Source organism: Neolamprologus multifasciatus, chromosome 23 (assembly GCF_963576455.1).
Source record: "Neolamprologus multifasciatus chromosome 23, fNeoMul1.2, whole genome shotgun sequence".
Taxonomy (NCBI): Eukaryota; Metazoa; Chordata; class Actinopteri; order Cichliformes; family Cichlidae; genus Neolamprologus; species Neolamprologus multifasciatus.
The window spans coordinates 23,953,554-23,981,033 of record NC_140460.1 but is presented as its reverse complement, the minus strand read 5'-3'; the positions used below and the strand labels follow the sequence as shown (position 1 = coordinate 23,981,033).

The 27,480-nt window shown below is 40.5% G+C and overlaps 1 protein-coding gene and 1 pseudogene across 2 annotated transcripts in view; one reads left to right on the top strand and one right to left on the bottom strand.

The window, feature by feature from the left end:
* Positions 1-5,598: 5,598 nt before the first annotated feature.
* On the bottom strand, positions 5,599-15,406 carry LOC146491622 (uncharacterized; annotated as a pseudogene). The gene is made up of 6 exons (XR_014872251.1): positions 15,328-15,406; positions 10,281-10,381; positions 9,827-9,832; positions 8,353-8,547; positions 7,790-8,250; positions 5,599-7,670 (listed from the first exon to the last, which is right to left on the bottom strand). The product of XR_014872251.1 is annotated as an uncharacterized LOC146491622 (transcript).
* Positions 15,407-25,141: 9,735 nt separating this feature from the next.
* Positions 25,142-27,480, top strand: part of LOC146491620 (inactive dipeptidyl peptidase 10-like) — a 129,716-nt gene continuing 127,377 nt past the window's right edge. Inside the window, exon 1 of the mRNA XM_085152208.1 lies at positions 25,142-25,572. Coding sequence (XP_085008334.1) covers positions 25,513-25,572 — 60 coding nt within the window. The 5' untranslated portion in view covers positions 25,142-25,512. The remainder of the gene's footprint in view (positions 25,573-27,480) is intronic.

Below are 27,480 nucleotides of genomic sequence, written 5' to 3'. Positions count from 1 at the left end.
GTGTAGAATAACCTTTGCATATTTAACAAAATCGTGCAAAATTTAAATGTCATAATATAATTTTTTTTCCCCAGTCCAGTTATTTGGACACAAGAGGAACCACCACAGTGGCACAGCCGCTTAAATGTCACCTTGTACGTACGTTAAGAAGTTTGTAATGCCGTGAAAACAAGTGCAGAGTGCAGGCTTTTGTTATCTGCCCTGTTGAAGCACATTTTAATATACTTGACCACTATTTTGAGTTATTGTTTGTTTTATTTATGGGGATATAGTACATTTGTTTTATTCATTTCATTGTTCAGTAAAATTATTTTAAATGTTTAGTCAAAGGTTTATGATTTGTTTCTGGTTTGTAAAAGAATAAACTGTATAGTTTTAAATAGCTCTATATAGCATTATTAGTGAATTGAACTTAAGATCAATCTGTTGATCTTGCAGTAATGTGACGTGATATTTTATATCTTTATAGGATACTTTTTATATGTTATCAATACACACTATAGTTGTAAGAATCATTGTCACCTCCATCAAAGAGCAGATGTGTTTGTTAGCGTGTGCTTCATTCTGTTTGCAAACACAGCAGCTGGAAAAGATTTGAATGAACTTTGATCATACTTTGTAGGGCTGCAGAGTAGATATTGTGGTTTCTGTTCCTCTACCTCTCAGACGTTTAATTGGTCACTTTTGCTATTGAAACTGTGGAAGTGGCTAAAAGAAGCTTTAATCATAAACAACATTCTGGTCCACACTCTGTACCAGTCAGTGGGAGTACTGGATGTGTGGGCATACAGTGGGTACGCTGCTCAGATCAAACAGTCTGCTCAACATTTCACAGCAATACTGGGGCCCACAGTGGGCAGTTCACAGTGGGCCATATGAGTCTGCCCAAAGTGCAGCCATGTGGTTGCTGGGGAAATGTCATCTGGCATTAATATCAGCACACAAAAGTGAGCCAGGAGCTTTGTGGCATAGGTTTTCATGGCTGAGCAGCTCCTGTAGGTGTGATGTGGATGTTACCCAGTATGTTTGTCCATACACACTCATTAGCCACTGGCATTAGTTTGGACCTGATGTTGTCTCCAGAGCTGTCTTAACTCGTTGTGGCACAGATTCAACAAGAAACCAGTTTGAGATAATTTGAGCTCCGTGACAAGGTGTGTTATCCTGTTAGAAGCAGCCATCACTAAATCGGTATCAATTTCTTCTATTGTCCACTTTTGATGAGCCTGTGTGAATTCTAGCCTCAGTTTCTTTTCATGAGCAGTGAAATAGGTGTATCTAATAAAGTGGCCTATGATTGTAGCATAACTACAATATATATTCACATTATGACATCTAAATTTTGCATGGTTTTATTAAATATGCAATATGCAGTTTTCACATCAGATCAGATTTGACATATTTAACACGTTATGTCTCGTATGATCTCTGACAAGTGTGCCTCTATGAGGCTATAAGAAAGACTCTCTAAAGGTGGGCAGTTGTCAGTTTTTTGTCATGTTTTTCTAAAAATACATATTTATTTAATAAGACTTAGACAGATAATTGTAATGATAAATTGAAATAAGAGTAAAGTGTATAAAGTCATAACAGCACCCTGTCTGTGTCACTCACACACAATCTTAGTGTCCAGGTTTAGTTGAACCAGGAGAGGGCGACATAGCTCTTCTTATGTATGATTTCCATGTATTTCCTACAATTTCAGTCACAAGGGACCATTCTAGTGCCATTCTACCAAAAGAAACAAATACCACCTCGGGGGAATCTGAAGTCGTGTGCAGTGCTGTGGTTAAAGACTTCAGTGCTGCAATTGAAAGATGTATAAGACTTTCCTCATCTACATTTAAAACAGCTGCAAAAGAACATGTGTACTGAATGAAGAGGTCTTTAGGCTACGTTCACACTGCAGGCGAAAGCGCATCAAATCCGACTTTTTTGACCCTACGCGACCCATATCCGATCATGTTATGACAGTTTGAAGAGCACAAATCCAGTATTTTCAAATCCGATCTGGGCCCCTTTCGTATGTGGTACTGAATCCAATACATATCTGATGTTTCAGAAAGCAACTGCTGTTTGAAGGGTCATGTCGCACTAAATCCATCTTTTACGTCACTGACACAAGACAGACGTCAATTCTCAGCGCCAGAGAAGACAAACGAGAAAGCATGAAGACGGAGCGAGTCAATGGACAGAAACTGAGGTTGTGAGACTGTGCAGAAATTGCTAGACTGTTGCAACAACACCTACTAGCTACTTCTGTAAACAGACCGTGTTGTGTGTGATGTCTTCTTTTGCGCATGCGGGCCACTTTGAGGCCCGTGAACTGTTCACACCATTGACTGTAGAAAACACTGGTGTGAAAGGAGAGGTTTGTTACAGTTTGCAGAAATGTTATTGCAAATGTTCAAACTACTGCACTGTAAAATCTAAGTAGTTCCCAGAACTCAAAAAACTATGCAAACTCGTTGCCTCAAAAAAAAAAAGTGAGTGAAGTTTACTTAAGATGACTGTTAGGACAACTTCTTCATTGCAAGTATGCAGTACTAAGAATAACAATTTGTGGTAACCTGATTATGATTCAAAAAGAATAACTGCTGGTGTTCACCCCTGTCCTTACAAGTCTAAAAGAAAGAAAAGAGAAAGTAACAATGGGTTCCAACAGAAGAAACGCAGAAATAAGCAAATAAAATTGGTCACAGTTAATAATCCTTCAAATTATGATAATATGGTCATGATTTGCTGTTTGCTTCAAATAGCTCCAGAAGTAGTCCCACTGTTCATCTTTATCTTCTGTATCATTTTTAAGTTTATTCAGCATGGACTCATAGGAAGCAGTCTCTGCCATTGCTCTGATCCAGTCTTTCAGTTCAGGACGTACTGTAGTCTTCCAGTGCCTAAGGATAATGCTCGATGCAGTTACCAGTGCAACCATAACAACCGTAAAAATATTATTATGAATTCTTGGAATATGAGAACAGTCTCCTAGCAAGCACAATTCAGGAGTTAAGGGCACTTCTAATCCTGACCAACCTTTTAAAAGTGTGATGACTTTCTTCCAAAAGGAGCTATAAGGGAACATTCCCAAAAACAATGTAGGAAAGTCCCCGCCCCAATTTTACATTTCCAACAGAGATTGTCAGGCACAAGCTTCATACAGTGTAATCTTGTTGGAGTATGATAATATCTATGCAGAATTTTGTATTGTATGCATTTGCTCCTCGCCTCCTTAACATGAATCCCATTTTCTGCCAAAATGCCCATCCATTTTTTGTTTGAAATTGGTGCATTTAAATCTTTCTGCCACAAAGTTTTAATGTTCGAACATTCCCCACTTCTATTATCATTTACCAACCTATAAAAACATGATGCTGTGTGGTGCTCCTGAGGCATATTTATAAAATTTAGAACAAGATTTTCATGTCCCCTTCTGAACTTCGACGTCACACAGTGTCTAATTTGCAAATATCTCCAGAAATTTTCCTTCCCTTCCAATTTGTATGTTTGAACAAGGTCTCTATAGGACATAATTTCCCCATCTTTAAATAAGTCACTAATAACATTTATGCCATGAGACTGCCACAGTTTCCAAAACACAATTTTTTTCCCTATATAGCTGGATTGTTCCAAAGAGATGAGTAAAACTGCACATGAGGTGATATTTTAAGAATTCGATGTATATTGAGCCATACCTGGCTAGAGTGAAGCAAAATTGGGTTCGTTGAAGTGCAGCTTTGAGACAGCATACCTTTTGGATCAAAAGGAGTATAAATCTCAGACTCTATACTTCCTGCCATTCCTGTCCTGCTTGATTTTTTCCCCAGTAATTAACCAATTTTGCCACCTCGAATGAGACTGAATATAATCTTGGATCAGGTAAACTTAATCCACCCTTCTCTCTAGGAGCATATAATTTACTTAGCTTGATTCTTGCCCTTTTCCCATCCCACAGAAACTGCTTAATTAAGTTTTAATACTGTTTAAAGAAATCAGGCGGTATTGCAATTGGTAACATCATTACTACATAGTTGAATTGGGGAGCTATAATAATTTTTACAATATTTATTTTTCCCCACAATGAGATTTTTAATTTGCCCCATTTTTCTATATTTGTTTTTATTTTTAGAAGGACTGGGTCAAAATTAAGTTTGAGTAGGTCCTCCATATCTTGGTTTAGTCTAATCCCGAGATACTTCATCCCTCTAGGTACCCATTTAAAATTGAATTTTTCTACCATGTATGGATAGCATGGTGGTGATAGTGGCATTACTTCAGACTTTCACTTTTTTTTCTCCTCCCTCATATATATAGGTTTAAGTATGTGTTGCAAAATCAATAAAAAAAACTTAAATGTGAAAAAGAATAATTAACAACACTTCTTGTAATGGTGTTAAAATCAGGACAACTTTTATTTTCAAAAAGTAAAAGAAAATCAGCCAACATACTGGACACATATAATTGTCAATATAATTGTTATTGTTCTGCTGAACAAAGAACAAAGGGAAAAGAAAACACTGGAAAAACAATGCTCAGAGATGCAGAGTAAGCTCAATGACATGCTGAGAAAAAACACAGAACTTGAGGAAGTTTCCAACAACTTGAAGTGCAAAAACACTAAAGTGCAGATGTTAAAGCAGCAACTAGAGAAAACAAACAAAGACCTGCAGTGTACACTTCAACAAATCGAGAGGAGAAGTCAGCAGTTAGAAGACACGCACAACAAGTTACAACAGAGTTATGCAGAGATGCACCAGGCAAAGCTAATGCAGGAGGCAAAATGTAAAGAACTGAAAGAAAGGCTGGAAGAAAAACAAGCCAAATTAGAAGAAGAGGAGAAAACATGCAGGAAACTTGAGAAGGAAAATACACAAACAATCGATGAGTTAAGAACGCTCATCCTAGAGAAAAAAGTGCTCGTGGAAAAGCTCCTGGAAAAGAAGAAAAAACGCTTCCGTTTCTTCTGGAGGAGGGACACTCCGGCTTTTTCTTCTTTTTCTACTTTTTCTGCTGCTGCTGTCACCCCGTCTTCCTCCACCTCTGTTCCATCGTAATTTTCACCTCTCCTCTCCTGTCCCCTCCCTTTCCCACCTGACACCTCTCCCTCCCCTATTTCCCTTTAACCCCTAACACCTGTCCCATCTCCCTCCCCTCTCTCTCTTTTTCACCCTCACCCCCCCAACCAGTCCCGACAGTTGACTGCCCCCTCTAGAGCCTGGTTCTGTCATAGGTTTCTTCCTTTAAAGGGAGTTGTTCCTATCCACTGTCGCACCTAGTGCTTGCTCAGAGGGGATTGTTCGGGTTTTCTCTCCTCTATCTCTTTCCTCTTTTCTATCCCTTTCATTTACCCTCTTCTACCCTCCATTCTGTAGGTGTCACATTTTGAGGACTGTAAGTTCTTTCAGACTTTTGCAAACTGGAGTTGGAGATTGCAGAGAGAAGGAGAAGTGTTTTGTAAAAACTTTACAAGTTATACGGATTATTTGCTCAAACAGCAAAAGTGCAAACATATTTTGCTGGACTCTAAGAAGAAGAAAGGCACAGCCTGATTTGTCATGTTTTTTTTAAAAATATTTTTTAAAAAATGCTGTTTTTGTGCAACACAGTTCTTATTAAATCGCATGCTGTTTGATTTATTTGAAACAGATAATAAAAGAGGACACTGTGGGTGTTGGAGAGGACCCACTGAAAAAGTACAATCTTTGCTCTTTGTCATATTTTTACTATGTTTAAGATTATGTTTATGTATACATTTATAAATACACGTATTAACATGCATGCACAGTTTTCTCATTTGAAAGTAAATATTTGTCTGAATATTTGAGCTGAATCATATTTCACTGTGTAAGTTGTAGATTTGTTCCCTCTGCTTCAAGCAGTCGGTCTAGCTGACTTTCTTGAGGCACTGAGGGCAGTTTGAGTGCATTACAGCAGACTGATCTTCTCTGTTATCTTTCCAGTGTGAGTGCACGAAAGGATCTTGCAGATGAACATGTGGTCCCTGACACTCCAGCCACCTCTTCTGCACCAGTCTCACCTCCAGCTGAGGCTCAGAGGAACAAATCAAAGAAGGCTTCCTGGTGGCGCAGATGGCTTTTTTGTAAGGTGAGTTTACCACTGCAGAGAATAAGCTCTGGACAAACAAACGGTGCAGGAATTTGTGCATCTATTTGTGTTTAACTGGATTTATTTGTAAGTGGCAAATCTGAGGTATGAGGTCCTTTTACTGTGTTCCTGTTTAAAGCTGATTCATTGCTTTGTGTTTCTTCTCCTGTAATTTCATCACTGTGATTGCACTGTTTGTGTCTTTCTATAACGGTAACATCAGCACAGAAAAATGTGAAGTCAAGGACGTTGGTGTCCGGATGGAGGTTTCCTGCCCTCCCAAATCGCTGCTGTTTTTCTGCACGGTACATACAGAGCCGAGTGTGACACGTGAACAGCTGTTATAGGAACATGTGGAGTCTGAATGTTAGGATTGACACTCAAATTCTCATTATGTCATCCATTTTGGTTGAACTAACTGGTGATGTGTTCCTCAAAGAAAAAGGTGACCTTAGATGATGAGCCGTGTTGGCCTGAAGTCAATGAGAGAGATGAGCCAGTTTCCAGGCCGTCTACCCCAGCAGGTCACTGTGGGAGCCAGGGGGCTATGTTGGAGACAGAGTATGCACACCATAAAGACCAGTGTTAAATTAGCTCCAACAGAATCATTTTCTTTTTGTTTTATTCAACAATTTTTATTTCATTTTAAACTTCAATAACAGAACTTAAGGATAACTACATAAATAAATAGTTAAAAAAACAAACAAACAAAAAACAAAACAACAACAAAACAAAAAACAAACAAAAAAACAAAACACAAAACAAAGGAAAGGATAATTATCCTATTCTTTCTTCACACACCAATCCCCACACCACCACTTAAATAAATAAATCATCAACACTTTTTCAGGTTTATGTGACCTCATAAATCACAATCATCAACACTTTTTCAGGGTTTATATATTATTTATACACTCTTAAGAGTTAAATCAACATTTTTGAAATAGTTATAATATTTAACACCAGGCCAGAGTTCATGTTTTAACATTTTTAACCTTCTGGTTAGTGTTGGCTTCACTCCCTATGTCAGGCTTTCTACACTGAAAAGTGTTAAAATTAAATTCTGAGAAAGAATTAAATTCCACAAAATAAATATTCCCCAAAAGGACATTTATTGTTTGTGAATGACGGTACAATGTACACTGTCTCATCTGAAACATTGTATGACCTTTGCATGTCAAAAGATTCATAAAACTTTAGATCTGACATTTTCACTATGCATATCTGCTCAGCATGTACAACTCTGAATACATATAGATGGTTATCAAAACACTCTGTAAACAACCTGTTTACCCATAAAAAAAATGTCATCTTCAACCAAAAGTAAGTCACTTATTTGGCGAAAGACAGGCGTGTCTTCTTCCACTGCACTGCAAATAACAGGTCCAGCTTTATATTCACTTGGGACAAATTAAACACAAAATGTGCTTTGAAAAGTTCATCAAATGCCCCGAGTGAGAGGCTCGCCTGGCGAAGGTGTCAGTCTTGCTCTTCTTTTGCCTGACAGCGAGGAGGTATGGTTGCCGACCTTGTTGATTGCAGAGATGCTCTTCCAGACTCTAGCATGACTGGGGTTGATATAAGGAAACTAATAATTATTCACAGAAATGATGTCTAAATACAGAAAAAAATGCAGAAGAGATTGCTCAAAGACTTTGATATTATTGCAATTTCACGATATAATTACCTTATGAAAGACTACAAGTCTCTGACTTGCATCACTCGCGCTGATGTTTGGAGACCTTTGTCCTCCTGGTGGTGTTGGAAGGAGATGTAGCAACAACAACAACAACAGCAATGCCATTTCTTGTTCAAAGGCTGAAGATGAAAAGACACAAAATTTCTGAAGCAACCTGGAGGATGTGTCATCATCGAACAGTGAGTGAAGTTTTGCTCCACCTTTAAGAAAGAAAATTGTATTTGAAACAACTGCTAGCTCCAAATTCCAAACATTAAAAAAAAAGAAAGCAAAGCATCACCATCAAGCTGGTGTATAACATTCAGTCCTTTGGAGATTTGGACCACCTGAAGAACTGTCTGTCAACCTATTAGGTTGTGTTGGAGATCCACAATGAATCTTTCTTTGGACAGTTTTCAGAAACTGAAAGAAATGTATCCTGTACCACTTGCTGCATCAAAGAAGTGCTCCTGGATAAGTGAAAATACAAAATAATTTGTCAGATTTAGCTCATAACAAAATATCAGATAATTTTTATGTCCAGCATTAAACAATTTTGTGTTGACTATTACATAGCCTTTGTCTGCATATGGATCTTTGAGTGAGGGGAACAGCATCACAATGCCCAAAGCATACTCCTCTCTGATTGCTTTTGGGGGAAGGTGCCTGAGAGTGTCACGGCCCGTGGCTCGGCATCCAGGGAGCCGTGGGAGGCTGCGGTGGCCACACCCTCGGGCTGGGCCGCCTCCAAACCACCTGTGTCTTATCTGAGGCAATCACCAGAGGACTACTTCAGCCAGCTCTGACAGCTTCTCCTCGCCAGTCCGTAAGTCTCCTCCCAGTGTGACCAGCATTGGACAAAGTGAATCTGTGAACTAAGGTGTAGGTCTATTAGGTTATGTTGTGGTGATCCTCGGGTTGGGGGATGGGTGTTCATACTGGAGTGCAAAATTAAAACCAATGGAGATAGACCAGAAAAGTTTAAAGCCATCAGGTGCTCAGTTTAGAAAAAAGAGAAAAGGAGAGGAGAAACAAGCAAAAGATGCAGGTAAGCAGATGTGTCCTGTCACGACACATCTGCTTACCTTATACATAATAATTAGATGGAGGAGTTGTACAGGGAGATGGCCATGGGCAGGAATGATTTCCTGTGTCGTTCAGTGGTGCTTTTTGGTAATCTCAGTCTCTCACTAAATGTGCTCCTGTGACTTGCCAGGACGTCATGGAGTGGGTGGGAGGTATTATCCATGATTGTCCTTATCTTGGAAAACATCTGCCTCTCAGACACCACCTTAACGGAGTCCAGCTCCATCCCCAACACATTACTGGCCTTGTGGATCAGTTTATTTAGTCTGTTGGCATCTGTGACCCTCAACCTGCTGCCCCAGCATGCAACAGCATAGAAGATAGCACTGACCACAACAGAGATACAACAAGATAACATCAATTAGTAGGGATAGTGAAAACTTCTGTTTACGTTTGTAAGCCACTTGGCTATGATAGTAAACAGTAGACACTGATGCAGCTTACTGAATCTTTTGGACTGTGTTCAGCACAATAGTAATTAGTCATTAGCCAGAGGGAGTGTTTGCACAGGGTGCCAAACAGGCTTGGACTGCCACTGTCGGGACTTATATTTCTGACCCCATGTTATAACGTGATCTCCTCCTTTTTGCCCCTGGTACCGGGGGCGTGGGGCTTAAGCGGTTTAAGCTGCCAGCCATGCTAGTTTCCAATCCTCCTTCAGTGGCACAGAGTGTAGTGCGTAGGGTGGTGGGCACAGACAGGCCTTTCAAAGTTGTTGATGCTGAAGACAAAATGTTTCTAACGTGTTTTTCAGTTTTCTTGAATTATTGTGGCAACAACAGCACACGTTGAACCCGAGTTCATCCTCGAACAGATAAAGCCATAAACAGTTACAGCACAAAGTACAGTGATTTTGTTATTAGCAACGACTGAATGCTGGCTCTCGCTTTGAGTAACCAGAAGTATAAAACCGGACTGCAGAAGTAGTGGTCTGTCATGGCAGCCTACGTACGCTCTTACAGAAACCTGTGGATAAGGAAACACAACACATTAAGTCGTGGCTCAAGAGCTGGCAGTTCATCTTGTAATCGGAAGGTTTCTGGTTCAAGCCCCGGCTCCGACAGTCTCAGTCGTTCTGTCCTTGGGCAAGACACTTGGTCAGAGGGCCCGATGGCGCCAGTGTCTGGCAGCCTCACCTCTGTCAGTGCACCCCAGGGCAGCTGTGGCTACAATGTAGCTTGCCATTACCAGTATGTGAATGTGTGTGTGAATGGGTGGATGACTGAATGTAGTGTAAAGCCCTTTGGGGTCCATAGGGTCTAAGTAAAGCACTATACAAATACAGGCCATTTACTTTAATGTCAGTCATAAGGGTGGAACTTCAAGAGCCATATATTTTATGAGGTGGTACTCATTGTGAAAAGTTTGAAAACCACTGATCTATAGTTTCAGTATTAGATCATTACTACCACACCTGGATCAATACTTTGTTTCTATCCTCAAAGTCCAGCATGTATCCCACCATCCATCCATGCATTCTCTTTCGCAATGACAGGTTGCCAATCTGGCGCAGGACTAACACAGAGACACAGTCAATAATTCACACTCACATTCACACCTATGGGCAATTTAGCATCACCACTTAACCTAACCCCACTGCAATGTTCCCTCTAAGCTGCGCACGTGCGCAACTGCACACTGCTGGCACAGTCTCTGCGCACAGAAAATCTGTGTTACGCACAAAAATTTATTTTAACCTGAAAATTTATTTTAACCTGAAATTAAAATAAATACGTTAACAATTCTGTTTTGCAGTGTGAGTCAGTAAGTGACAGGCTGCTGCGATTAGTTATGGGATTATCCCATAGTCCAGCCAATAATGCGATTCACATTCGTATATACGCAGCTAATCAACGTTGTTGACAGGCTATGACAGCGTCCTTATGTGCCGACACCGGTGTTTTAGCGTGGCTGATGAGGAGGGAAGCCACGTTAATGACAACGTGGACAACCATTGGAGAAGTGAGCAGGACAGACGGAACAATTGACAGAAAACGTGTGGCCTTTATAACAGTTTTTAAATTGTGTTGATAGGCCACGTAAAACCAGAGTTATGTTAAAAAATAAATGCAATATTTGTTTTTTTCCTGAATACTATCATTGTGTATATTTACTGCAGGAAGAAATGGTGAAAATGGCGTTTTATAAGGAAAATGCTCAAAATGCTCAAAAGCCTGTGACAAATAATTTGTGTGGCATCAAATTTGATGCAGAACAGCTGATTGTTCTGTAAATAGTTTGAAATGTTTATTTAAAAAACCCACCTTGGCTGCATTTTTAGGTAAACAGCTGCAAAACACTTTGTTGTTTGCAAAACTCAGTTACTTTTTTGAAGAAGTAACTATATAATTAATTGCCCAACATTGGGCATTATATACTATATTTTGCAGACAGAGACAGACACAGGACTCTCTCCCAGACCACAGACTCATACTCATAATACAAGTCAGATCAAAAAAAATAAACAATAAAAAATAAAGTTGTGTTTTCAAAGTTCAAGTTATTTTTACTTCCAATAGTGTTAACATACTATCGCATGACTGATGCACTGACAGAGTGTGGATCTCTCCTACACGCTTAGCTGAAGCTAAAGCAATTAATAGAGCTGTCTTCAAGGACAGAAATTTTAACTCAACCTGTTCCAGGGGTTCAAACGGGCAACAGGAGAGTGCAGCTAATATTGTGGGAAGGTCCCAAGATGGAGCCAGTGGCTTAGATGTAGGCAATTTACGCCATGCACCCTTCATGAAACGGCATATTAAGGGATGCTGGCCAACAGTCCTCCCCTCAAATCCAATATGGCAAGCTGAAATTGCTGCCAAATATCAATCAGGGCCTGAAGAAATGACAGAATCACTGCCACAGAGCACTGAAAAGGGATGGCCTGTGTTCATATAGCATCCTAGTAGATGATACTCTAGAACACTGAATAGTGTTGATAACACTATGAGGGAGCCCCACTGTGTTCAGGTTAAATCACTCACGGGCCAAGCCCATAGAGCTAGCCTCTCTGGGTGGGGGTGGAATATTTCCCCCCGTGCTTGAGACAGGAGGTCTCTGCATACAGTGGGGCAAAAAAGTATTTAGTCAGCCACCGATTGTGCAAGTTCCCCCACTTAAAATGATGACAGAGGTCAGTAATTTGCACCAGAGGTACACTTCAACTGTGAGAGACAGAATGTGAAAAAAAAATCCATGAATTCACATGGTAGGATTTGTAAAGAATTTATTCGTAAATCAGGGTGGAAAATAAGTATTTGGTCACCTCAAACAAGGAAAATCCCTGGCTCTCACAGACCTGTAACGTCTTCTGTAAGAAGCTTTTCTGTCCCCCACTCGTTACCTGTATGAATGGCACCTGTTTGACCTCATCATCTGTATAAAAGACACCTGTCCACAGCCTCAACCAGTCAGACTCCAAACTCCGCCATGGCCAAGACCAAAGAGCTTTCGAAGGACACCAGGAAAAGAATTGTAGACCTGCACCAGACTGGGAAGAGTGAATCTACAATAGGCAAGCAGCTTGGTGTGAAAAAATCAACTGTGGGAGCAATCATCAGAAAATGGAAGACATACAAGACCACTGATAATCTCCCTCGATCTGGGGCTCCACGCAAGATCTCATCCCGTGGGGTCAAAATGATCATGAGAACGGTGAGCAAAGATCCCAGAACCACACGGGGGGACCTGGTGAATGACCTGCAGAGAGCTGGGACCAAAGTAACAAAGGTCACCATCAGTAACACACTACAACGGCAGGGAATCAAATCCCGCAGTGCCAGACGTGTTCCGCTGCTGAAGCCAGTGCATGTCCAGGCCCGTCTGAAGTTTGCCAGAGAGCACATGGATGATACAGCAGAGGATTGGGAGAATGTCATGTGGTCAGATGAAACCAAAGTAGAACTTTTTGGTATAAACTCAACTCGTCGTGTTTGGAGGAAGAAGAATACTGAGTTGCATCCCAAGAACACCATACCTACTGTGAAGCATGGGGGTGGAAACATCATGCTATGGGGCTGTTTTTCTGCCAAGGGGACAGGACGACTGATCCGTGTTAAGGACAGAATGAATGGGGCCAAGTATCGTGAGATTTTGAGCCAAAACCTCCTTCCATCAGTGAGAACTTTGAAGATGAAACAAGGCTGGGTCTTCCAACATGACAATGATCCAAAACACACCGCCCGGGCAACAAAGGAGTGGCTCCGTAAGAAGCATTTGAAAGTCCTGGAGTGGCCTAGCCAGTCTCCAGACCTCAACCCCATAGAAAATCTGTGGCGGGAGTTGAAAGTCCGTGTTGCTCGGCGACAGCCCCAAAACATCACTGCTCTTGAGAAGATCTGCATGGAGGAATGGGCCAAAATACCAGCTACTGTGTGTGCAAACCTGGTAAAGACCTATAGTAAACGTTTGACCTCTGTTATTGCCAACAAAGGTTATGTTACAAAGTATTGAGTTGTATTTTTGTTATTGACCAAATACTTATTTTCCACCCTGATTTACGAATAAATTCTTTACAAATCCTACCATGTGAATTCATGGATTTTTTTTTTCACATTCTGTCTCTCACAGTTGAAGTGTACCTCTGGTGCAAATTACTGACCTCTGTCATCATTTTAAGTGGGGGAACTTGCACAATCGGTGGCTGACTAAATACTTTTTTGCCCCACTGTAGTGGTAACGGCCAAGGTGGGCTGTACAGCAGCTGCAAAATCTCCCCAGCCAGTGCTTCCCTGGTCAGTGCGGGGCTATCAGGATCATATAGTGACCTCTCTCTCTCACTCTGGCCAGAGTTGGAGAAATGAGGACCACTGGGGGAAAAGTATAGAGGAGGGTTCTATTGTAGCAGCGGCCGGTAATAAACCAGTCCAGTCCAGGCATGAGGTTATGGCTGACATTCAGCGCTTCCATCAGATCTCTTCCAAGAAGAGGGGTTCCTTTTTTTTACAACAAAGAACACAGCTGAGGTGGATGCATTTCCTCTGCTCACTGTGACTTGCAGGCAGCTTGCAGACACAGGGATTGTTTTCTTTGTGTATGTAACCAGTTGAAGGTCAGGTGGTTTTAGTGGCGTATCACTGAAGTGCTCTTCTTAGATGTGGTTAGGCAAGATAGAAACTGCAGAACCTGTGTCCACAATCAGTTCAATGTCCTTAGCTGATGAGGTAGGTGTGCTCACATTTATGCTGCATTGCAATCCTTTTGATGCATGAGAAGGATCTGTTAAGTAAAGGACTGAGTTTTGGTAAATGGACTTCCCGTACATCTCTTGTCTTGGATGAGCAGCAGACACGAGCAAAATGTCCAGTTTTACTGCCCATCTCTGGTCATAAAATTGGACACATAAAACTGTACTCATGACAGTGACGTAAGCGAGTGCGACGTTCGTGGCAACAGCTGTGTGCAGATCAACAATGGATAATATATCGAGTGCGGAGAGAGTGTGAGCGTGCAGCATTTAAAGCGTGGAAGTACTGACCTTATTTTGAGTTTGATTCCATAAAAAGTGACAAAAACATTAGTGTCCGTTGTGGTGGGAAGAAAACTTCTTTTTACAGCGAAAAAAACCCCCTAAACTTCCAAGCAAACACCGAGTGCGCTACCACGTAATGAGAAATTCACAGAGAAACTCGCGGATTCTTCCACTGACCCCTGCGGCACACCTGCACAAGGGCAAACCTCCGCCTACCCCACTCCTGCTTTAAAGGTGAAAATAGAGCAAAAGGACCGCTAGTCTTTGACTTTATTTATTTTCTGCTGTGTTTTACTTGCATCTATTTGAAAGAGTGAGTGTAAACACACACACAAAAAAAATAATGTGCTGGAATGTGCAGAAAATAGGTTTAAATATTAAACAAATTTCTTCCAGTCAGAGAATGTTGCATATAATAATAAAATAAAATATAAAAATAAAATATAAAATTTTATAATAATAAACAAGTTTTAAAAAGGGACTTTTCCATTTGATTACATTTTTTATGATGGATTATGTAGAAAAAGTAGAATTGGGCTGAAAGATCTATCGCTTTATCACCTATTCAGGTTGTGAATTGTGTTTTTAAAAAGTAACTAAGTAACTAAGTAATTAAGTAATTAATTACTCTTGAAAATAAGTAATCAGTAAAGTAACGGGATTACTTTTGGGGGGAAGTAATCAGTAATTAGTTACTGATTACTTTTTTCCAGTAACTTGACCAACACTGTTTATGACACAGTTTACAAGTTAACAGTCTCATGTGAAGCTTGTGTTCGCTTTCTGAAAGCATGTCTTTCCACAACAACATTTACCTTGGGTGAAAAGTGTTGTTCTAGGGCAGTAACAGCAGAGGCGAAGGTATCACCTGTATTTGGCAGTGAGTAGAAAATCCTTTGTCCCTCTGTTCCTAAGCAGTGAAGTAAAGTAGCTCTTCTTCGTGCTTCATTCCCTGTTGCAGTGATCACAAGCAAATAATTGTTGAACATACGCATCCACATGTTGAAGGGCAAAGCAGGATCTCCAGGGTAAGGCAAAAGCATGGGCGGTGGATGGACGTTTGCAGCCATGATGACTCAGCAAAAAACTAAGCAGAAAAAACACGCAGGGTTACTCGTCGCCAAAATGTAGCAGCGGCCGGTAATAAACCAGTCCTCATCAAGGAACAGTGCTCTTTAATGAATTCAGCACAGACTTTACATCGTAGAGGTAACAGATCACATTAGTAAACACATCAAGTTATCAGTTAGCCATCTTAACTATATTCTAACTCTAAAATTTTACCGACTCCACTTTTCTCTTATTTCGCGACACCACCCTCTAGTGGTGCAATATGGTACAATCATTACAGGACACAAAAACAGTCTGAAGTGTAGAAGGAGTAGAGCAGTGGCGAGAGGACACATCCCTGTGGTGCTCCTGTGTTGATGGTGATGCTGTTAGAGACGCATCTACCCACCCTCACCACCTGAGTTCTGCCAGCGAGGAAGTCCAACACCCAAGCACACAGACGGCTGTTGAGACCCAGATCCCTCAGCTTTGTGAACAGTCTGCTGGGCACTATTGTGTTAAACGCTGAACTGTAATCAACAAACAGCATTCTCACATAGTTAGCCTATTTCTTGTCCACGTGGCTGAGGGTGGTGTGCAGGACGTGGACGATGGCGTCCTCTGTGGATCTGTTGGGTCGGATCTGTGGTGTCTGGGATGGAGGACGAGATGATGTTCTTCAGCAGTCTCTCGAACACCTTCATCAATAGCGAGGTCAGTGCAACTGGCCGGTAATCGTTCAGGGATGAGGGTTTGCTGTTCTTGGGCACAGGGATGATGGTGGATCTTTTGAAGCATGTGGGGACCACAGACTTCGCCAGGGACTCGTTGAAGATGTAAGTGAACACACCTGCTAGCTGGTCAGCACAGCAGCGCAGCAGACGGCCGGTGATGCCGTCTGGCCCCGCCGCTTTCCTTGTGTTCACTCTCCTCAATGCCGCTCGGACGTCATGCTCCACGATGCTGATCACCGGTCCCTCGCTGATGATGTCACTGTCCTCGGTAGTCATGCGGTAGATAGCATTAGCCGCCTGGCTAACCTCGAAACTGGCGTAGAACTAGTTCAGCTCGTTGGTGAATGCAGAGTCTGTGTTGATCGGCGCAGTGTCCCTGGCTTTGTAGTCCGTAATGGTGCGTAGTCTGTGCCACATACTCCGTGTGTCGCCCTGGTGGAACCGAGACTCCACATGCTCCCGGTACCGGCGTTTGGCATCTCTCACCACGTGCAGCACGCCGTATGAGGCCGCTTTGTAGGCACGCATATCGCCAGTGGTGAGACTCGTGTTGTAGGTGGCGGTCCTGGCGGTCCTGGCGGTCCTGGCGTTCACTGCGTTCACTTTATTTGGTATCAGATTGATACCAAAATTTGTAGTATGCACAGCACTACTGTTTGTAGATATTTTTACGCTAGGGGTATGGAAGGCCATGAGTAGCAAAATGAACGAATATGTCAAGAAATAATTCATTAAATAAGTAAATAAGTAATTAAAATATATATTGATTTGGTTTAAAACATTGAATAAAATATTTATTTCTATTTTCAAATAATTAATTACACATTTTCAATTAATTTCAGTTTTAATTAATTAACATTTAATTCATTATTTAGTCAGTTCATTTTGGCACTTGTGGCCCTCCATACAGGGAACTAGCACAGTCGTCTTCTTTTTACGAGTGTGCAGCGGCCATGCCACCATTGCTGGTGGGCCCTGTGAGCTAAAGTGGTGAACAGAAGACCCAAATATATTGAAAGTGGGCTTGCACCTTGAGGTCCTCTAGTGGCTGCTCTGTGTATTTGCATAAACATGCATATACAGTGGGAAGACACAGCATCTTGACAGACTCTGCCACACACTGAGCAGAGCCTGTCATGAAAATTGGTGCTAAAGTTTTGGTAAGTGAAATTCTTCATTCATTTTTTCATTAGTTTGCGTCAATGGCGAGCGATAAACCCATGCAGCTTAAAGATGCAGTTTAAAGATGCAGCATGCTAACCAAGCTTGCTGCTGCACATTCTGAGGCACATATGGTCACTTCTGGCTCTAAGAAGCATGAAACAAAAGGTGAATGTGACTATAATGATGATCAGTAAACACTTCTACACGTTACATGTGTGTAATAAATACTAATTTAACTAATTGAATGGTTGTTATCTATGTAAATAAACAGAGGAGTAGCACAGAAAAAAATATTAGTACAAATTATAGTTATAAACCTTTGTTCATATAAACAGATGGCACCATGGTCTGTATTTGTTTTTTTAAAAAAGACTGTGTTGGCTTAAATGGCAGCAAGTTGTGCATGGAGTTTAAGCCAAGAGCTCGCTGAAGTCGGCTTAATTTGCAGAATAATATATAGAAAAACTGTGAGTGAATAAAAATCTTGGACCGTTTGCTTGATCTGCCTTCAAATAACAGAAGCAACACATCTGCCAAGCTTCGGATTTCCCCACATGCAGGAGTCATGTGGTAAGAGACACGATCAGTTTAGAGACAGTCTGGAGGATCATTTTCTTTTCAAAGTGCAAAAAAAGGCCTGAGGTAGCCTATTAGGGATGTCCGCTCATACTGACATCATCAAGAGCTGCGAATAGAAAAAAACTGTCTGAAGAAGAGCTTTAGGCTCACTTCTTTAACTCCTGCTGGCCTTGTTATTTGAATCTTTAGACATTTTTAAATGGAGATAAACTGCTGGTAAACGTATATATCTAACTGAAAATAAGGAAAAGCATAATACGTCCACTTTATATGACTTAACCACTGCAGGAGTAATATTGATACAGACTGTTGTACTGTATAATTTAAACAGTGCATTTGAAACCAGACACAGGACCCGTAGGTACTAATAAACTCAGGAAGAGGAGATAGAGCACTAAACGCTCTCCCTTGTTCGCATTAATGTCCTCTTTTATTAGTCCACTTATCCCTCGGATGGCTTTCTACACCGCACCCATATAACCTTTCAGAGTTTACATCTTCATATTTACCAAGCACAGGATGCAAGCACTTTTTTGTCTCTACCGTGCCTTGTACTTTACAGGTGTGAAAATTAAATCTGATTCAACTTGAGTGGAAACAAACATAGCGGGAACAAGCACAGCGGGGAATCCACAGTCCCATTAAAACAGCATTTTGGAAATAACTTGCTGTCTAACTGATCTGCTGACACACAGAAAATGCACAAAAATGGGTTCTGTGTGACGGAAGACTCGTTTGTGAAGGAATTGAAGATTTGAAACTGTTTGCAGTGAAGAAACTCTGCTTTAAGAACAAAGTTCCAAGCATCTGAGGCTTTCCTTGATTTGGCATCAATGATGATCGCATGCAGCTGTGTTTTCTTTAATACCGCTGAAGAGAAGAGAAAGTGCAATTAGGAAAAAATATGAGACAGAAAAAAATAACTACTCAGTGCAGACTATTGCAAAATTACATAAAGTGATGCAAAAAAGTGCAATAAGACAAAAGGTAACAACAAAAAAACCTCCTACAAAAATAATCACACAGAGACGCAAACAGCCACAGGAAGAAGAAGGAGTTGGGATTCTGACTTTTTTTTCCGAATTCCCACTCTAACCTCAGAATTAGGAGATTGTCTTCATAATTATCATAATCTCAGAATTCTATGGAGGAAGATCAGAATAATGAAATTAAAGTGAGAATTTTTAGATTCATCTAAAAAGAATTTTTAGATGAATCTAAAAAATTCTAAGGAAAAAAACAGACTTCTGAGATTAAAGACAGAAATATGAAAAAAAAATCATAATTCTGACTAATCTCAGGTTAATTTTTGAGATTAATTGTGAGATTAATCTCAAAATTATGAGATTACACTAAGAATTATGAAAAAAAAATCAAAGTCCTAATGTTTTTTCTCAGGTTTCTGACTTTAATCTGAGAAGAAATCAGAATTAGAAATGAAATATGGGGAAAAAAAATTTCAGAATTCTGACTTTAATCTCAGAATTCCAAAAGAACCCAATGAATTTTTTTTTGGTCATTTTTTTTGTGACAACAAATAACTACAAACTGTCGAAAGTGATACAAAAATCTGTTTAAAAAAGATAAACTCATGCCCCAAAATGTAATGCAGTAAAATAAAATAAAATAAAATAAAATAAAATAAAATAAAGTTAAAATTAAAATTAAAAATCAAAATGGAGTTAAATTATAAGGAGCTAAGAAGACCATGTAGTCACTACATAGATTTTGATGCATAATGCTGCTTTCAGCCAGGAAAGGTGGGAGGTAAACCTACAAATGTTACAACTGTCTTGGCATTTCTTCGGCAAAGGTGCACTTTAGGCAACAAAGTGCTGAAGTACTTTTTCATGCAATGGCTAACCCTAAATCAGGCGTTTGTCTTGATTAACCTCGGCATCCTCGCCTCCTGCGCCGCTGCTCTAATTAAAGATGTCCCACTGTGATTAGTAGCATTTCATTATTTACTGAAAATCAGCACAGTATGAATTTAACTATATTCTTAATTGGAGGAAAATAAAACAAACTAATGATAGATGCACAAATTGGGAATTGTGTGGTTGGTGAGAACTGAAAGTAGGAATAAATAATGACGATAAATGTAGCAATTAGAACTGCAGGGGAACAGTGTTAGTATTAAATACAGATTAATTTGGTTTATGTATGTGTTCTCCAAAGTCTGCTGCTTCTTTGCAGGCTTCTTAAACTTCTTCCAAGAGCTTGTTAGTTAAATATCCACGTACTTAGGTATAATTGTCTGAGACAAGGACTGCAGGTAAAGTATAAAGACATCTCAGATGTTTAAAATAGCAATGTTTTCTTATTCCATGGCATCAAATTCTGCTGCTAACAGAAATAGTGCCAGCCCAAAACAGTAATGATTGCTTGGCCTGAATGCAGTTTACTTAGGGGCACATTCGACACTGACTGACAGCACTGACTCAGCTGAGCCTAATACGAGGTTAAAGAGTTTAAGATCATTGCTGTTGTCCTTGTGGACGTCATGAATGCTGCCAACCGGTTTGGTGTTGCTTGGTGTTGCACGAGCGTGGGAGCAGGTCGCTCTACATGTATTTCATACATACAGGAGCTCGGAGATCTCCAGATGGCATAGAGGAAGATAGGACTGCTTGAAAAGATGAAACCCTCTGCAGACTGTTTTTTTTAATGAATCAAAAACAAGAAAGAAAGAAAAATTCTATCTATCTATCTTCAGACAAAAATTTGCATTTCGTCTGAATGTTGCAGCAGAAACTGTAACGTGTCTATTTTCAGTCTGACCATTCTGTGTGGTTGTATGGGGAAATCTCAGCAGATCAGCAGTTTCTGAAACACTCAGGTCAACAACCATGCCACATTCAAAGGCACTTAAATCTTCCTCATTCTGATGCTCAGCTTGAACCTCAGCAGATCGTCATGATCAAGCCCACATGCCTAAACCCATGGAGTTGGTTTAGTCACTGGTTAGAGCTTTGTGTTAGTGGCCTCTAAGTGTGTGTATATGAATATAAATGACACTGACCTTTTTCTCCATTACTAATTCATTTTTTTATCTTTATAAGTAAAAATATATATTTGTGATTAATTGCTTGATAAAAAAGCAAAACTGAAAAGCTAAAGGTTGTGCAGTATGGGCTCCTGGATATTTGAATTTCTTTTCAACCTTTGACATTATCTGCAAAGTGAATTGAAATCCAATACAAGCAGGCCAGTAAGTGTTTATAGAGATAAAAGCTTCATGTGCTCAATGAGGGCGATTGTACCGACAATAAATATGATTAGTCTCATGGAAACTAGCCAGCTCATCAACTATGAATCAGCATAATACATTTTTAATGGAGGCAACAGTTTACTGTAACAAATAATAACAAATCTGGGAAGAGAAGCTGAGGGTTTAACATGCTCTTTGTATGGTTAGTGGGAGGCAGAGTCATGGCAACATTCATTGATTGTTCACATCCTGTCAGAAAGTGATTTATGATCTGCACATGAGACCTCTTACACAACCCGATGTGTAAAATAAATGATTGATGTCAACAACACTAAAGCAAGGGCCTCAATTCGCTGCAGCTGTAGCACTTATTGGATATTTCCGTGTAGCCATTGTGGCTGAGAGCTCCAGTAAATTTATCCAGATTAAACTTCATGAACCTGCATCTTCATACCTCTACCATTGGACGACTAATTAACAAAAGAACTGCAGGAAATTAGTGCTTAAGAAGATAAATGTTTGATATTTGGGATGCTAACTGAAGCCTGTAGAGTCTGAGATGTAGCTCTTATGCTTTTTTACAGTCCTTCGTTATTGGCACAAGTGAACAGTTGATGACAGTATGAACAGAAAAAGACTGAACGAGTGTGGCTTTTTTGGGAGCATTACGAGTAGAAAGGCTTTTCGCTAAGAAGAGCACAGCTGCACAGCTTAGATTTGCAAAGCTGAATCTGAACAAACCACAAGACTTCTGGAACAGTATCTTTTGGACAGATGAGACAAAAGTGGACATGTCTGGTCAAATACAGCACGTCAGCACAAACAGCACATACCAGCTGTCAGCAGGGTGGTGGAGGCATGAAGATTTCGGTTTGTTTTACAGCCACAGGACCTGGATACCATCAATCATGAACTCCTCTATATACCAAAGTATCCTAGAGTCAAATATGAGGACAGACAGATAAAGCTTTGCCTTAACAGGACAACTATTCCAACTACAGCAACAAATCTGTTGACTAGACCAGTGTTTCAATGATCTAGTCAAAGTCCAGACCTCAGCCTGATTGAAATGCTGTGGTGGGACCTTAAGGGAGCTGTGCATGAACCCCGATGAACTGAAACAATACTGCAAAAAAGAATGGGTCTAAATTCCTCTCTAATGACTGAGTGACTGATAAAGTTATAAAGAAAATAATTACTTCAAGTTGTTCCTGCTGAAAGTAGTTCTACAAGCTAGTAAACAATGAAGGCACTTAGTTTTTAACAGGACTGCAGAGTCCTAACCAAAGCTTCCTTTACACAGGACTGCTGATGCTGGTGGCAGCTGGTGACAGAGAAAAGTGGGGATGTCTGTTGAACTGAATTAAATGAAAGAAAATTAAGTTTCTGGAAAGTTCCCAAGAGATGACTGATGGACGTCAGGGAACAAGCAAGCAGGACTGAGATAGTATTTATATCCTGCTAATTATTCAACTTGGCGGAAATGCAGTAAAATATTGTATTGTACTGTTTACTTTTTTTTTCTTTATTGGACATTTAGGACGACTTCTTTTTAACTAAGCATGTTTTTAATGGCTCTGTTTATGTTTGTAATATCGTTCATTGTTTTCTGTATTTGTGACAAATGTTGGTTACGTGTTTTAATGCTATTAATTATGGTTTTCAATCATTTTTGTGCAAAAAGTATTTGTTGCTCAGTGGGTCCTCTAGTAACTGAAAGTGTCCTTAGGCATAATAACAGAATGCCAAATTGCTCCTAATCGTAGTGTGATATACATATGTGATATTTAGAAAGTGCTTAAAGGCATAGAATAAAGCACTGTTTGAATGTATGAATATGGTTTCTAGTTAACAGTGGTTTGAGTGCTCAGTTACAAAAGAAGAGTGCCATGTAAGTATCACTCCAGCTCTGCTTGAAAGCTTCTACAGCCGTAAATCTTGCTACTTGAGCTCTGTTAGGCATTAGTGACTTCAAAACATCAGAAAGTAAAGTGTTCAGATACATCAATATATTTTTACACTTCCCATTATCTTTGTCACAACAAAGAAAGAATAATGGACAAATTCATGGTAGGTGACATTTTTATGGTTAAAAACCAACCCCAAACCAGCTGAGGTCATAAATGTCCTAACTCAAGATGACTCTCCTTGTGGCAGGGTCACTTGGCGTGGATAAGATACGCCATGAGCTCCTGTAGGGCTGTTCTGGTTGACATGCCTCTCCAATGTTGCGTGGAGACCTAGGGTGGTGCTTCCGGACTGGCATACTGGGGTCGTGATTTGCCTTTGATAACCTTCGATTCTGGAGGAAAAATGTGGTTTTCATCCTGGTTGTGGAATACTGGACCAGCTCTTTATCCTCTTGAGGATACTCGACTGTGGGTGGAAGTTTGTGTGTAAAGTATACAAGTGTTTTGATGATCTGGAGACAGCATTCAACTGCATCTCTCAGGACAGCCTGTGGGAGGTGCTTTGGGAGGATGCGGTATCTGGCCCACATCGATGGGTGTCTGGCTCACTGCTACTGCTACGAGCCATTTGATTCCAGTATGACTGCAATGAGAGCTTGGTCCACATAGTGTTTGAGTTCACCAGGCTTGCCTTTTGTTACCAATTCCGCTCATAATTTCAAGGACAGAATTTCTAGGCAAAGCCAAGTAGAGAAAGGTTTTCACTTTGGTGGCCTCAGAATTTCATCTATGTTTTTTGCAGATGACATGGTTCTGTTGGCTTCATCAGGTGGTGGCCTCCAGCTCATGCTGGAACAATTCTGAGCCAAGTGTGACAGCTTGAAAAGGGCAGAGTGCCCAGGTATGTAGTATCTGAGGGTCTTGTTCACAAGTGAGGGGAGCAGAGAATAAATTGGACCCACTTTTTTTAGTAATAACCAAAAGAATGAGATTGCTTATTTGGTAGGGACTCAAAGTAGAGACAGTACTTCTCCATATCGAAAGGAGCAAGGTAAGGTGGTTCAGGTTTGTCCTACTGTAAGGAGACCGAGAGTTAGACCCAGGACATGCTGGAGAGATTCAGAGCGACTCAGTGTTCCCCCGGATGATGAAAGGAGGTCTGGGCTTCTTTGCGTAGGCTGCTGGCCTGCGTCTGGATTCTGGGAGAGAATAAGTGGGAGAAAATGGATGGAATTCCCATTTTCCTTTTAACTTTTTTATACTAGCTAAGCTAAAGAAAGGTTAACTTTTAAAAGTTTTTTTTAATTGCTTTTCAAATGTTAAAGTGAAGTGCTGCTGGGTCTAAGAAGGGAAGTCAATGTTGAAGTGTTTTAAACCAGCATTTTTTCTAATGGCCAGCAGGGGGCGAATCATTTCTGGCTGTTTCTAATTCTATGGGAAAAGGAGCCTGCTTCTGTCTTGAACTGGTGAGTTTGTCATCCCAATCATTACATTTAAGTTGTAAGATTGTCCCTTTGACTTCTCAGTTAAATCCACCCAGTGGGACATCTCAAGGCCTCAAGATGGGGCTTCACAAACCAATTGGTGACTTCACGTTGGCAATGCCCATCTTTTATATACAGTCTGTGGCTCTAATAAAGTTCTAATGCCTCTTAATAAAAAAAATGGCTAAACACATTCACCAAAATATGCATATGCATGTAATAAAATGTGGCCTCTGTTTTTTCTTCTCTAACTACCTCCTCACAGACCTCCTATAAATGGCATTTGGGTGAGAGGATTTGCTGAATTATTTTCCATTGTGCTTTTTGTAGATCCGTCAAGAGTCTTTCTTTGTGTTGCTTTTAAAGTGAAGTGTATTCTTTTTGTGTGTTCACTGAAAACAAACCGTCACCCAACTTTCAGCTGAAATAAACGCTCAAACAGTGGCGGGTTCTCACTGGGTCAAATCTGAACATGAATTCATCAATGCGAGTCCTCCAAGAAAAAAAAAAAGAAAAGAAAAGAAACGCTGCAAGAAGCTTTGATGTGTGAGAAACACTTTAACCAAACGCCTGCAAAATCTTTGCCTGAAGCAAATTTGCATTCTGATGAAGGAACATCTTCGCATGTGGGAGGCACTGGCAAACATCCTGGTTTATGAACTGTCTGTCAGCCGAAGCAGCTCGTAGTTGCCATAGAGGGAAAGAGAAGAAGAAAAAGAAGAAACGAGAGGGAGGGAGGAACTGCTTTCAAATGCACTGAGAGCATTTACTGCCAGAGAGAGAGCAACAAAGGAGGGAAAACAGATTGTGTGCTTAAATGTGTTGTCACTAGTGGAGCTAGAGACGAGGAAGAGCATTTCCAACGAAGAAGCTCTGCAGCCTCTTAGTATTTGATATCAGCACCAGATTGGTGGCGTGGTCAGCTCGGAGCTGAGAAGCAGCTGAAGGGGGAGACGAAGGAAACTTCACCAGGAATTCTATTTAATCTTTTTTTGCGATCCTGTTTTAGATAAAGGAGCATTTGGTGGAATTTGTGGCACAACAATGAACCAAACTGCATCAGTCTCCCATCAGATTGAGTGTCAGCCTGTCAAGGATATCAAGGTAGGGCTGATTTTCCTTTCTTTTCATTGTGTTAAGGTTGTTTCTAATCTTTATCAGCTCTTACTTCTCATCCTCAAAGAGCTTTCACACTTTTAATTACCACTGCACTGCACTAACACCTCTAAAACGCATCTGAACCAGCTTATAAATGAAGCTGCCAGAGTTACTTTTAGCTTTCAGGCTCATCCTAACAACTGCTGCTTATTTATTTATTTTTACAAATCTTCATAGTAATGCTCCATAATTCTTCAAAATGACAAATCTTGGTTTTTGCTTGCTAAAATGACGCACCCACTCCCTCAGTCTTAAACTTCACTGTGACCCTAACCTTTATACACGTATACACTAATAGGAATAAAGTATCATAAAAAACAGCAGAAGATAGACATTTCATTATGAAACACACTTGCCTTGTTGATCTCAACTGTGCTTTTTTTAGTTCTTTACTGACTCGATACTAAACTGTTGTCAGGAAACAAAATAAATGAAGTACTCTACACAGAGTGGTTCTTGAATGGTTTATTAGATTTGCTTTGCTTTGTTACATTTAAAAGTATTAGGGCTGTAAATTTAACTGTTGTTGGAACAATCGAGAAGATTTGACCCTGTAATGCCAAGTGTATAATAATTGATACATGAGTTTTTGTGAGTTTTTGAGATCACTACATCACCGGTGTCACTTTTTCTCCGCAAAATGCATTTTAAGCATTTTTGAATTGCACAAAATTGCCAAATGTAGCACAAACTATACAAATTAAAACGTATGTATCCGCATTTATAAATAATTGTTTTTTCAAAAATTGTCAGATGGTTAACACTGGAAGTCCCAGGCTTTTCTAAGCCCACGTCAGCCAAGTGGAAGCTAAATTGGCTAGTCTTTTAGCATCAATTCATATGTAAATTAGGTTGTTACTTGAGGAGTGGGGGAGTGGGGGTGTGTGAATGATTGCTGATTTCTAACTACCAACTGCCTCTTTGTTAGTGTGTGGGGGTGGGGAGCTGCTAAAAGCTGTGAACTTCCTTTCCTGTTGAGGTCAATGAAATTGTCCTCTTGCGGGGTCTACTAGGCTGCTGCTCAGCAAACCTGTGAAACCCACAGTATAACCCTAACCCTGCAGTATATAGCAAGTAAACCTGACAAGTTTGGGATCAAGTTTTGGGTGGCTAACTGCCAACTGCCTCTTTGTTAGTGTGTGGGGGTGGGGAGCTGCTAAAAGCTGTGAACTTCCTTTCCTGTTGAGGTCAATGAAATTGTCCTCTTGCGGGGTCTACTAGGCTGCTGCTCAGCAAACCTGTGAAACCCACAGTATAACCCTAACCCTGCAGTATATAGCAAGTAAACCTGACAAGTTTGGGATCAAGTTTTGGGTGGCTAACTGCCAACTGCCTCTTTGTTAGTGTGTGGGGGTGGGGAGCTGCTAAAAGCTGTGAACTTCCTTTCCTGTTGAGGTCAATGAAATTGTCCTCTTGCGGGGTCTACTAGGCTGCTGCTCAGCAAACCTGTGAAACCCACAGTATAACCCTAACCCTGCAGTATATAGCAAGTAAACCTGACAAGTTTGGGATCAAGTTTTGGGTGGCTTGCGACCTAAAATCCAAGTACATTTGCAATGTCTTCCCATATCTTGGCAAGGGAGGTACATTTGCAAGAGAGTTGGCTCACTCTCATATGGCTGGGAAGAAGGCAAGAAAAGAACAGTTGCTTTGGACACAACCCTCCACACCTTTTTTGTTTGTTGTTTTTTTTGTACTGTTTTTATCAATAAATCTCAGCAACAAAGGAAATACACCCATGTGTGTTGATTTCTCCCTAAGATGGCAAACAGAAACACAAGTTTCCTTGTGGGTTAGGGTTAGGCTAACCCTAACCCTAGGGTTAGGCTAACCCTAACCCCTAACCCTAACGGC